The 12,934-nt window shown below is 38.6% G+C and overlaps 1 protein-coding gene across 3 annotated transcripts in view; it reads right to left on the reverse strand.

The window, feature by feature from the left end:
* The window catches only part of ESYT2 (extended synaptotagmin 2), a 581,700-nt gene that overhangs the window by 388,237 nt on the left and 180,529 nt on the right, over positions 1-12,934 (reverse strand). For all 3 annotated transcript variants that reach the window (XM_053713830.1, XM_053713829.1, XM_053713828.1), the window contains exon 3: positions 5,069-5,203. In XM_053713830.1, the coding sequence (XP_053569805.1) occupies positions 5,069-5,203 (135 nt within the window). The remainder of the gene's footprint in view (positions 1-5,068; positions 5,204-12,934) is intronic.

The following is a 12,934-nucleotide window of genomic DNA, read 5'->3' on the forward strand; positions in this document are numbered from 1 at the left end:
TAGGAAAATTGAATCCTTTCTAAGAAAAGCTTATCTGTGTTCAGGTAATCTTCTTAGACCTGCTATATCATTGGCTGATGTTGCTGCAGCTTCAACTTTTTGGTTGGAAACTTTAGCGCAACAAGTAACAGATCATGATTCTCATAATATTATTATTCTTCTTCAACATGCTAATAATTTTATCTGTGATGCCATTTTTGATATTATCAGAGTTGATGTCAGGTTTATGTCTCTAGCTATTTTAGCTAGAAGAGCTTTATGGCTTAAAACTTGGAATGCTGATATGGCTTCTAAATCAACTCTACTTTCCATTTCTTTCCAGGGTAACAAATTATTTGGTTCTCAGTTGGATTCTATTATCTCAACTGTTACTGGTGGGAAAGGAACTTTTTTACCACAGGATAAAAAATCTAAGGGTAAAAACAGGGCTAATAATCGTTTTCGTTCCTTTCGTTTCAACAAAGAACAAAAGCCTGATCCTTCATCCTCAGGAGCAGTTTCAGTTTGGAAACCATCTCCAGTCTGGAATAAATCCAAGCCTTCTAGAAAAGCAAAGCCAGCTTCTAAGTCCACATGAAGGTGTGGCCCTCATTCCAGCTCAGCTGGTAGGGGGCAGGTTACGTTTTTTCAAAGAAATTTGGATCAATTCTGTTCACAATCTTTGGATTCAGAACATTGTTTCAGAAGGGTACAGAATTGGTTTCAAGATGAGACCTCCTGCAAAGAGATTTTTTCTTTCCCGTGTCCCAGTAAATCCAGTGAAAGCTCAAGCATTTCTGAATTGTGTTTCAGATCTAGAGTTGGCTGGAGTAATTATGCCAGTTCCAGTTCTGGAACAGGGGATGGGGTTTTATTCAAATCTCTTCATTGTACCAAAGAAGGAGAATTCCTTCAGACCAGTTCTGGATCTAAAAATATTGAATCGTTATGTAAGGATACCAACGTTCAAAATGGTAACTGTAAGGACTATCTTGCCTTTTGTTCAGCAAGGGCATTATATGTCCACAATAGATTTACAGGATGCATATCTGCATATTCCGATTCATCCAGATCATTATCAGTTCCTGAGATTCTCTTTTCTGGACAAGCATTACCAGTTTGTGGCTCTGCCGTTTGGCCTAGCTACAGCTCCAAGAATTTTTACAAAGGTTCTCGGTGCCCTTCTGTCTGTAATCAGAGAACAGGGTATTGTGGTATTTCCTTATTTGGACGATATCTTGGTACTTGTTCAGTCTTTACATTTAGCAGAATCTCATACGAATCGACTTGTGTTGTTTCTTCAAGATCATGGTTGGAGGATCAATTCACTAAAAAGTTCATTGATTCCTCAGACAAGGGTAACCTTTCTGGGTTTCCAGATAGATTCAGTGTCCATGACTCTGTCTTTGACAGACAAGAGACGTCTAAAATTGATTTCAGCTTGTCGAAACCTTCAGTCACAATCATTCCCTTCGGTAGCCTTATGCATGGAAATTCTAGGTCTTATGACTGCTGCATCGGACGCGATCCCCTTTGCTCGTTTTCACATGCGACCTCTTCAGCTCTGTATGCTGAATCAATGGTGCAGGGATTACACAAAGATATCTCAATTAATATCTTTAAAACCGATTGTACGACACTCTCTAACGTGGTGGACAGATCACCATCGTTTAATTCAGGGGGCTTCTTTTGTGCTTCCGACCTGGACTGTAATTTCAACAGATGCAAGTCTCACGGGTTGGGGAGCTGTGTGGGGATCTCTGACGGCACAAGGAGTTTGGGAATCTCAAGAGGTGAGATTACCGATCAATATTTTGGAACTCCGTGCAATTTTCAGAGCTCTTCAGTCTTGGCCTCTTCTGAAGAGAGAATCGTTCATTTGTTTTCAGACAGACAATGTCACAACTGTGGCATACATCAATCATCAAGGAGGGACTCACAGTCCTCTGGCTATGAAAGAAGTATCTCGAATTTTGGTTTGGGCGGAATCCAGCTCCTGTCTAATCTCTGCGGTTCATATCCCAGGTATAGACAATTGGGAAGCGGATTATCTCAGTCGCCAAACATTGCATCCGGCGAATGATCTCTTCACCCAGAGGTTTTTCTTCAGATTGTTCAAATGTGGGAGCTTCCAGAAATAGATCTGATGGCGTCTCATCTAAACAAGAAACTTCCCAGGTATCTGTCCAGATCCCGGGATCCTCAGGCGGAAGCAGTGGATGCATTATCACTTCCTTGGAAGTATCATCCTGCCTATATCTTTCCGCCTCTAGTTCTTCTTCCAAGAGTAATCTCCAAGATTCTGAAGGAATGCTCGTTTGTTCTGCTGATAGCTCCGGCATGGCCTCACAGGTTTTGGTATGCGGATCTTGTCCGGATGGCCTCTTGCCATCCGTGGACTCTTCCGCTAAGACCACACCTTCTGTCGCAAGGTCCTTTTTTCCATCAGGATCTCAAATCCTTAAATTTAAAGGTATGGAGATTGAACGCTTGATTCTTGGTCAAAGAGGTTTCTCTGACTCTGTGATTACTACTATGTTACAGGCTCGTAAATCTGTATCCAGAGAGATATATTATAGAGTCTGGAAGACTTATATTTCTTGGTGTCTTTCTCATCATTTTTCTTGGCATTCTTTTAGAATTCCAAGAATTTTACAGTTTCTTCAGGATGGTTTAGATAAAGGTTTATCCGCAAGTTCTTTGAAAGGACAAATCTCTGCTCTTTCTGTTCTTTTTCACAGAAAGATTGCTAATCTTCCTGATATTCATTGTTTTGTACAAGCTTTGGTTCGTATAAAACCTGTCATTAAGTCAATTTCTCCTCCTTGGAGTTTGAATTTGGTTCTGGGGGCTCTTCAAGCTCCTCCGTTTGAACCTATGCATTCATTGGACATTAAATTACTTTCTTGGAAAAGTTCTGTTCCTTTTGGCGATCTCTTCTGCCAGAAGAGTCTCTGAATTATCTGCTCTTTCTTGTGAGTCTCCTTTTCTGATTTTTCATCAGGATAAGGCGGTGTTGCGAACTTCTTTTGAATTTTTACCTAAAGTTGTGAATTCCAACAACATTAGTAGAGAAATTGTGGTTCCTTCATTATGTCCTAATCCTAAGAATTCTAAGGAGAAATCGTTGCATTCTTTGGATGTTGTTAGAGCTTTGAAATATTATGTTGAAGCTACTAAGTCTTTCCGAAAGACTTCTAGTCTATTTGTTATCTTTTCCGGTTCTAGAAAAGGCCAGAAAGCTTCTGCCATTTCTTTGGCATCTTGGTTGAAATCTTTAAGTCATCATGCCTATGTCGAGTCGGGTAAAACTCCGCCTCAAAGGATTACAGCTCATTCTACTAGGTCAGTTTCTACTTCCTGGGCGTTTAGGAATGAAGCTTCGGTTGATCAGATTTGCAAAGCAGCAACTTGGTCCTCTTTGCATACTTTTACTAAATTCTACCATTTTTATGTATTTTCTTCTTCTGAAGCAGTTTTTGGTAGAAAAGTACTTCAGGCAGCGGTTTCAGTTTGAATCTTCTGTTTATGTTTTTCATTAAACTTTATTTTGGGTGTGGATTATTTTCAGCAGGAATTGGCTGTCTTTATTTTATCCCTCCCTCTCTAGTGACTCTTGCGTGGAAAGATCCACATCTTGGGTAGTCATTATCCCATACGTCACTAGCTCATGGACTCTTGCTAATTACATGAAAGAAAACATAATTTATGTAAGAACTTACCTGATAAATTCATTTCTTTCATATTAGCAAGAGTCCATGAGGCCCGCCCTTTTTTGTGGTGGTTATGATTTTTTTTGTATAAAGCACAATTATTCCAATTCCTTATTTTATATGCTTTCGCACTTTTTTCTTATCACCCCACTTCTTGGCTATTCGTTAAACTGAATTGTGGGTGTGGTGAGGGGTGTATTTATAGGCATTTTAAGGTTTGGGAAACTTTGCCCCTCCTGGTAGGAATGTATATCCCATACGTCACTAGCTCATGGACTCTTGCTAATATGAAAGAAATGAATTTATCAGGTAAGTTCTTACATAAATTATGTTTTTCGGGTTTATTTGTGTATATGAAGTAGCTGGTTTTGTGCTTTGAAACCACAGCCTATTACAATAGGTTGAGCTTCAGGTAATATCAGATAGATAGGTTATCACTTTCATGTACACAGACTTGCTTCTTTATCTTATATTTGTCTGGAACACCAAAGCTCAATACATAGAGAGAACAATGGAAAATTATCATTTTATTACTTAACTATCATGCCCCCCACTGAGGGTGTAATCTCTTCTGCTGGCTGTGTTTACTTAGGCTTGTCAATAGCGTATACGCCAGTATCAAAACTTTCAGTATAGGTTGGGAAACCATAAGTTAAATCAGCTATTTCAAATGCTGAAATATGAGTAAAGGAGCTACTTGCAACCAATTTAATACACTCTAGCAGGTAAAAAGGATCATTGGGAATAATTTAAAGGGGAGAAAGTTTTTGGGTGAACTGTCCCTTTAAGCAGCGCTGGTATTGAAGTGAGATTTGGAGCAAAATTTAGCTCTACGCTCACTTTTTGTCTTTTAACGACGGGTTTCTGAAAACTCGTAATACCAGTGTTGCATGTAAGTGAGCGGTGAGAGAAAACTGCTCGTTAGCACCGCATACCCTCTAACGCAAAACTCATAATCTCGCACAAGCCCCGCCCCCAGAAAAGTTGCGGGGCAAAAAAAATATATTTTTTTTAGTAAAAAAATAATTTAAAAAAAATCCTGTGTTTTGAGGGGGCACAGCATTCCATTTGGGTGGGCATTGCCCCCCAATGCCCCCCCTTGGAGCCGACCCTGGTTGTCCCTAAAAGTTGTTTGAGGTTCAGTTTTTAAAGGTGTCTTTGGTTCCCTGGTCCTGGGTTTGTAGAAAAGACTAAACACATTTTGAAATTCTCTTATTTAGAAGAAGGAGCAAGAAACAAAGCTTTAAAATTTAGTTTAAAAAATAAATAAAGGTTTATACAAAAAAAATTGATTACTTTATTTCTTATTTATGTCAGGGGGTCATAGTGTCAGACACAGGGTGAAAATACAAACACGTTTTTTTTGTAACACATACCTGTGAGCCCATATCAATCTTGGTAAAACTGAAGGTGCTTAGGTGGGTATTGGCCCCTCTGACAGCTGGCTCAATAGTCTCTCTGAACAATTTCTCTATGAACTGGCAGATGTAGGGCCACATATGCTTTACCGTCTGAAGTAGGAAGAAAAAAAACAAACTAAGTGACCAATGCTTACAGCATTTTTTAAATTATAAATACATTTTTTTTTTAAACACACACACAAAAACAAAGACGACATTAAAAGGGACATTGTACAATAGATTTTTCTTTGCATAAATCTTTTTTAGATGATCCATTTATACAGATCATCTGGGGTGTTTTTGTAAAAATGTACAATTTTGCTTATTTTTAAATAACATTGTGCTGATTTTCAGACTCCTAACTAAGCCCCAAAGTTTTAGATGTAGCAAACTTCAGACTGATTCTGTTTGTATAATGGGTCTTTTCATATGCAGGGGAGGGGGGTTGTCTGCTCTCAATCCCTTTCAGTGTGTGTCCCAGCCTAACCTCACCAACAGGGCTAAATTGGGAGCTTCTAAGTAAGTTTTTAAAAGGTTTTATACCCAGAGGCAGAACTTTTTTCTCTTGCTGCAATGAGATTTATTTATGGGAAAATAATGTGCAGGTTATTTTTAAATAAAATTCAATATTAAAATTAGACAGTTACACTAAAGCATCAGTTCAGTTGCAATGTGCTGATTAACTGGAGAATAAAGCAATTGTAAAAAGTTTTATAATATAGTGCAGCAGTTGAAAATTGGATTGCAAATTAGCCGCAGACATTCTCTCTTGGTCCAACATAGAAATGTAGTAATAAAAAAGATGCATTGCTCATAAGAATGTTATTTAGAAAAAGCAGCTTTGTGGACTGGGAAAAGTTAGGGGGCTGAGAGCCAGTAAATGCTGCATATTTGACTTTTCACTTCATATATCACTTTGCAGTTGATGTGCTGTGTTAAAGGACCAGTAAATACAGTAGATTTGCATAATCAACAAATGCATGATAACAACAAGACAATGCAATAGCACTTCAAATGAGTAGTAGATTTTTTTTCTAGCAAATCTCAAAAGTTATGTATATTTCCACTCCCCCTGTACCATGTGACAGCCATCAGTCAATCACAAATGCATATACATATATTTTGTGAATTCTTGCACATGCTCAGTAGGAGCTGGTGACTCAAAAACATAATTTATGTAAGAACTTACCTGATAAATTCATTTCTTTCATATTAACAAGAGTCCATGAGCTAGTGACGTATGGGACATACATTCCTACCAGGAGGGGCAAAGTTTCCCAAACCTTAAAATGCCTATAAATACACCCCTCACCACACCCACAAATCAGTTTAACGAATAGCCAAGAAGTGGGGTGATAAGAAAAAAAGTGCGAAGCATATAAAATAAGGAATTGGAATAATTGTGCTTTATACAAAAAAATCATAACCACCACAAAAAAGGGTGGGCCTCATGGACTCTTGTTAATATGAAAGAAATGAATTTATCAGGTAAGTTCTTACATAAATTATGTTTTCTTTCATGTAATTAACAAGAGTCCATGAGCTAGTGACGTATGGGATAATGACTACCCAAGATGTGGATCTTTCCACACAAGAGTCACTAGAGAGGGAGGGAAAAAATAAAGACAGCCAATTCCTGCTGAAAATAATCCACACCCAAAATAAAGTTTAACAAAAAACATAAGCAGAAGATTCAAACTGAAACCGCTGCCTGAAGAACTTTTCTACCAAAAACTGCTTCAGAAGAAGAAAATACATCAAAATGGTAGAATTTAGTAAAAGTATGCAAAGAGGACCAAGTTGCTGCTTTGCAGATCTGGTCAACCGAAGCTTCATTCCTAAACGCCCAGGAAGTAGATACTGACCTAGTAGAATGAGCTGTAATTCTCTGAGGCGGAATTTTACCCGACTCAACATAGGCAAGATGAATTAAAGATTTCAACCAAGATGCCAAAGAAATGGCAGAAGCTTTCTGGCCTTTCCTAGAACCGGAAAAGATAACAAAGAGACTAGAAGTCTTACAGAAAGATTTCGTAGCTTCAACATAATATTTCAAAGCTCTAACAACATCCAAAGAATGCAACGATTTCTCCTTAGAATTCTTAGGATTAGGACATAATGAAGGAACCACAATTTCTCTACTAATGTTGTTGGAATTCACAACTTTAGGTAAAAATTCAAAAGAAGTTCGCAACACCGCCTTATCCTGATGAAGAATCAGAAAAGGAGACTCACAAGAAAGAGCAGATAATTCAGAAACTCTTCTGGCAGAAGAGATGGCTAAAAGGAACAAAACTTTCCAAGAAAGTAATTTAATATCCAATGAATGCATAGGTTCAAATGGAGGAGCTTGAAGAGCCCCCAGAACCAAATTCAAACTCCAAGGAGGAGAAATTGACTTAATGACAGGCTTTATACGAACCAAAGCTTGTACAAAACAATGAATATCAGGAAGAATAGCAATCTTTCTGTGAAAAAGAACAGAAAGAGCAGAGATTTGACCTTTCAAGGAACTTGCGGACAAACCCTTATCTAAACCATCCTGAAGAAATTGTAATATTCTCGGTATTCTAAAAGAATGCCAAGAAAAATGATGAGAAAGACACCAAGAAATATAAGTCTTCCAGACTCTATAATATATCTCTCTGGATACAGATTTACGAGCCTGTAACATAGTATTAATCACAGAGTCAGAGAAACCTCTTTGACCAAGAATCAAGCGTTCAATCTCCATACCTTTAAATTTAAGGATTTCAGATCCTGATGGAAAAAAGGACCTTGAGACAAAAGGTCTGGTCTTAACGGAAGAGTCCACGGTTGGCAAGAGGCCATCCGGACAAGTTCCGCATACCAAAACCTGTGAGGCCATGCCGGAGCTACCAGCAGAACAAACGAGCATTCCTTCAGAATCTTGGAGATTACTCTTGGAAGAAGAACTAGAGGCGGAAGATATAGGCAGGATGATACTTCCAAGGAAGTGAAAATGCATCCACTGCCTCCGCCTGAGGATCCCGGGATCTGGACAGATACCTGGGAAGTTTCTTGTTTAGATGAGAAGCCATCAGATCTATTTCTGGAAGTTCCCACATTTGAACAATCTGAAGAAATACCTCTGGGTGAAGAGACCATTCGCCCGGATGCAACGTTTGGCGACTGAGATAATCCGCTTTCCAATTGTCCATACCTGGGATATAAACCGCAGAGATTAGACAGGAGCTGGATTCCGCCCAAACCAAAATTCGAGATACTTCTTTCATAGCCAGAGGACTGTGAGTCCCTCCTTGATGATTGATGTATGCCACAGTTGTGACATTGTCTTATCTGAAAACAATGAACAACTCTCTCCTCAGAAGAGGCCAAGACTGAAGAGCTCTGAAAATTGCACGGAGTTCCAAAATATTGATCGGAAATCTCACCTCCTGAGATTCCCAAACCCCTTGTGCCGTCAGATACCCCCACACAGCTCCCCAACCTGTAAGACTTGTATCTGTTGAGATTATAGTCCAGGTCGGAAGAACAAAGAAGCCCCCTGAACTAAACGATGGTGATCTGTCCACCATGTCAGAGAGTGTCGTAAAATCGGTTTAAAGATATTAATTGAGATATCTTTGAGTAATCCCTGCACCATTGGTTCAGCATACAGAGCTGAAGAGGTCGCATGTGAAAACGAGCAAAGGAGATCGCATCTGATGCGGCAGTCCTAAGACCCAACATTTCCATGCATAAGGCTACCAAAGGGAATGATTGTGACTGAAGGTTTTGACAAGCTGATATCAATGTTAAACTTCTCTTGTCTGACAAGGACAGAGTCATAGACACTGAATTTATCTAGAAACCTAAAAAGGTTACCCTTGTCTGAGGAATCAATGAACCGATTGGTAAATTGATCCTCCAACCATGAACTTGAAAAAACAACACAAGTCGATTCGTATGAGATTCTTCGAAAATGAGAAGACTGAGCAAGTACCAAGATATCGTCCAAATAAGGAAATACCAAAACCCTATTCTCTGATTACAGAAAGAAGGGCACCGAGAACCTTTGAAAAAAATTCTTGGAACTGAGGCTAGGCCAAACAGTAGAGCCACAAAACTGGTAATGCTTGTCTAAAAAGAGAATCTCAGACACTAAAAGTGATCTGGATGAATCGGAATATGCAGATACACATCCTGTAAATCTATTGTAGACATATAATGCCCTTGCTAAACAAAAGGCAGGATAGTCCTACAGTAACCATCTTGAATGTTGGTATCCTAACATAACGATTCAATAATGATAGATCCAGAACTGGTCTGAAGGAATTGACCTTCTTTGGTACAATGAAGAGATAAAATAAAACCCCAGCCCCTGTTCCAGAACTGGAACTGGCATAAATACTCCAGCCAACTCTAGATCTGAAACACATTTCAGAAATGCTGAGCCTTGCTGTGTCAACTGGGACACGGGAAAGAAAAGAATCTCTTAGCAGGAGGCCTTAACTTGAAGCCAATTCTGTACCTTTCTGAAACAATGTTTCTGAAACCAGAGATTAAGAACGGAATTGATCCAAATTTCTTTGAAGAAAACGTAATCTGCCCCATACCAGCTGAGCTGGAATAAGGGCCGCACCTTCATAGGTACTTAGGAGCTAGCTATAGGTTTCTATAAGGCTTGGATATATTCCAAACTGGAAATAGTTTCCAAACTGATACCGCTCCTGAGGATGAAGGATCAGGCTTTTGTTCCTTGTTGTGAGGAAAGGAACGAAATGATTATTTACCCTGGAAAGAAAGGGAAAGCAAAGTTGACTTAGAAGACATGTCAGTATTCCAAGTTTAATCCATAAAGCTTTTCTAGCTAAAATAGCTAGAGACATATACCTGACATCAACTCTAATGATATCAAAAGATGGTATCACCAATAAAATTATTAGCATGTTATAGAATAATAATAATGCTATAAAATTATGATCTGTTACTTGTTGCGCTAAAGCTTCTAACCAAAAAGTTGAAGCTGCAGCAACATCCGCTAAAAATATAGCAGGTCTAAGAAGATTACCTGAACATAAGTAAGCTTTTCTTAGAAAAGATTCAATTTTCCTATCTAAAGGATCCTTAAATGAAGTACTATCTGCCATAGGAATAGTAGTACATTAGCAGGAGTAGAGACAGCCCCATAACCTTAGGGATTTTTGTCCCAAAAAACTCTAATCTGTCAGATGGCACAGGATATAATTTGCTTAAACGTCTAGAAGGAGTAAATAAATTACCCAAATTATTCCATTCCCTGGAAATTACTACAGAAATAGCATCAGGGAGATAAAACACTTCTGGAATAACTACAGGAGATTTAAAAACCTTATTTAAACGTTTACATTTAGTATCAAGAGGACCAGAATCCTCTATTTCTAATGCAAATAACACTTCTTTAAGAAAAGAACGAATAAATTCCATCTTGAACAAATACAAAGATTTATCAGCATCAACCTCTGAGACAGAAACCTCTGAACCAGAAGAACCATAATCAGTATCAGAATGATGATGTTCATTTAAAAATTCATCTGAAAAAAAGAGAAGTTTTAAAAGACTTTTATGTATACTAGAAGGAGAAATAACAGACATAGCCTTCTTAATGGATTTAAAAAATAAAATCTCTTATGTTATCAGGAACACTCTGAAAATTAGATGTTGACGGACAGCAACAGGTAATGTAACAGTACTAAAGGAAATTTTATCTGCATTAATAAGTTTGACATGACATGCAATACAAATAACAGCTGGAGAAAACAGATACCAAAAGTTTATAGCAGACTTAGCTTGGTAGCTCCAGCACTGTGCAGTGATTTTCCTGTAGTATCTTCTGACTCAGTTGCAACGTGGAACATCTTGCAATATGTAAAAGAAAAAAACAACATATAAAGCAAAATTGATCAAATTCCTTAAATGACAGTTTCAGGAATGGAAAAAAAATGCCAGTGAACAAGCTTCTAGCAACCAGAAGCAATAAATAATGAGACTTAAATAATGTGGAGACAAAAATGACGCCCATATTTTTTAGCGCCAAAAAAGACGCCCACATTATTTGGCGCCTAAATGCTTTTGGCGCCAAAAATGACGCCACATCCGGAACGCCGACATCTTTGACGCAAAATAACGTCAAAAAATGACGCAACTTCCGGCGACACGTATGACGCCGGAAACGGAAAAGAAATTTTTGCGCCAAAAAAGTCCGCGCCAAGAATGACGCAATAAAATGAAGCATTTTCAGCCCCCGCGAGCCTAACAGCCCACAGGGAAAAAAGTCAAATTTTTGAGGTAAGAAAAAATATGATAATTCAATGCATAATCCCAAATATGAAACTGACTGTCTGGAAATAAGGAAAGTTGAACATTCTGAGTCAAGGCAAATAAATGTTTGAATACATATATTTAGAACTTTATAAATAAAGTGCCCAACCATAGCTTAGAGTGTCACAGAAAATAAGACTTACTTACCCCAGGACACTCATCTACATGTTTGTAGAAAGCCAAACCAGTACTGAAACGAGAATCAGTAGAGGAAATGGTAAATATAAGAGTATATCGTCGATCTGAAAAGGGAGGTAAGAGATGAATCTCTACGACCGATAACAGAGAACCTTATGAAATAGACCCCGTAGAAGGAGATCACTGCATTCAATAGGCAATACTCTCTTCACATCCCTCTGACATTCACTGCACGCTGAGAGGAAAACCGGGCTCCAACTTGCTGCGGAGCGCATATCAACGTAGAATCTAGCACAAATTTACTTCACCACCTCCCTTGGAGGCAAAGTTTGTAAAACTGATTTGTGGGTGTGGTGAGGGGTGTATTTATAGGCATTTTAAGGTTTGGGAAACTTTGCCCCTCCTGGTAGGAATGTATGTCCCATACGTCACTAGCTCATGGACTCTTGTTAATTACATGAAAGAAAAGTGTATATATAAAAAGACTATGCACATTTTTTTTTTAACCCCTTGAGTGCTAACGACGGCTCTGAGCCGTCACAGAGTTTCCCACTCTGGTGCCAACGACGGCTCAAGGCCGTCGCTAGCACTCTCCCACATTGAGGGAGATCTGGGGGCTCCCACCCGCTCCTACCCCGGCGATCGTGCCTATGAAGTGACAGGCATCACGTTTTGCGCGATGACGTCACTGTGCAACTTTATTAACAAGTAACAATACAAAGTATAGGGAAAGGGGGCATGCTGCTTAGATGCCTGTATCTCAGGCATCTAAGCAGCTACAGACCCCCAAGACCCACCATTGGAAATGATAAGTGGGATCTGAAAACAAATATATAAAAGTTAAAAAAAATAATTAAAAAAAAAATGTTTTAAAAAAACTTCAATCACCTTAGCACCCAGGTGGGAAAGTGCTTAGCACTCAAAGGGTTAAATTAATGGAAGTAAATTGTAAAGTTGTTTAAAATTACATGCTCTATCTGAATCATTAAAGTTTAAAATTTGACCTGAGTGTCCCTTTAAGGAAAACTTACACAGTACAGCCAGAGCAAAGCTCTATTTGAAGAGAAAAGCCTGATGTGGAGTAGCGCTGCAAAGTTAAAGTGAAGGTAAAGTTTTCCCGTTTTTTTGCATATTATTAGATTATTTATATATTATATTTTTTTTTAAGTTTATTTATATAAAATGGAAAAAAAAGTATTTGTTTTTACGTGCTCTTCCCTTCTTTACTCCGCCCTCCATGAATTTCCTGCTTTCTGAGACTCTGACGTATAGAGCGGTCCCACCCGCTCTACACGTAGTTCAAAAGCGCGTTCTCGATCACTAAACAAAATTTGCGCATGCGCACACTGCGTCATCCATTCAATTTGCAGCCCAAGATAC

Source organism: Bombina bombina, chromosome 5, assembly GCF_027579735.1.
Source record: "Bombina bombina isolate aBomBom1 chromosome 5, aBomBom1.pri, whole genome shotgun sequence".
Lineage (NCBI taxonomy): Eukaryota > Metazoa > Chordata > Amphibia > Anura > Bombinatoridae > Bombina > Bombina bombina.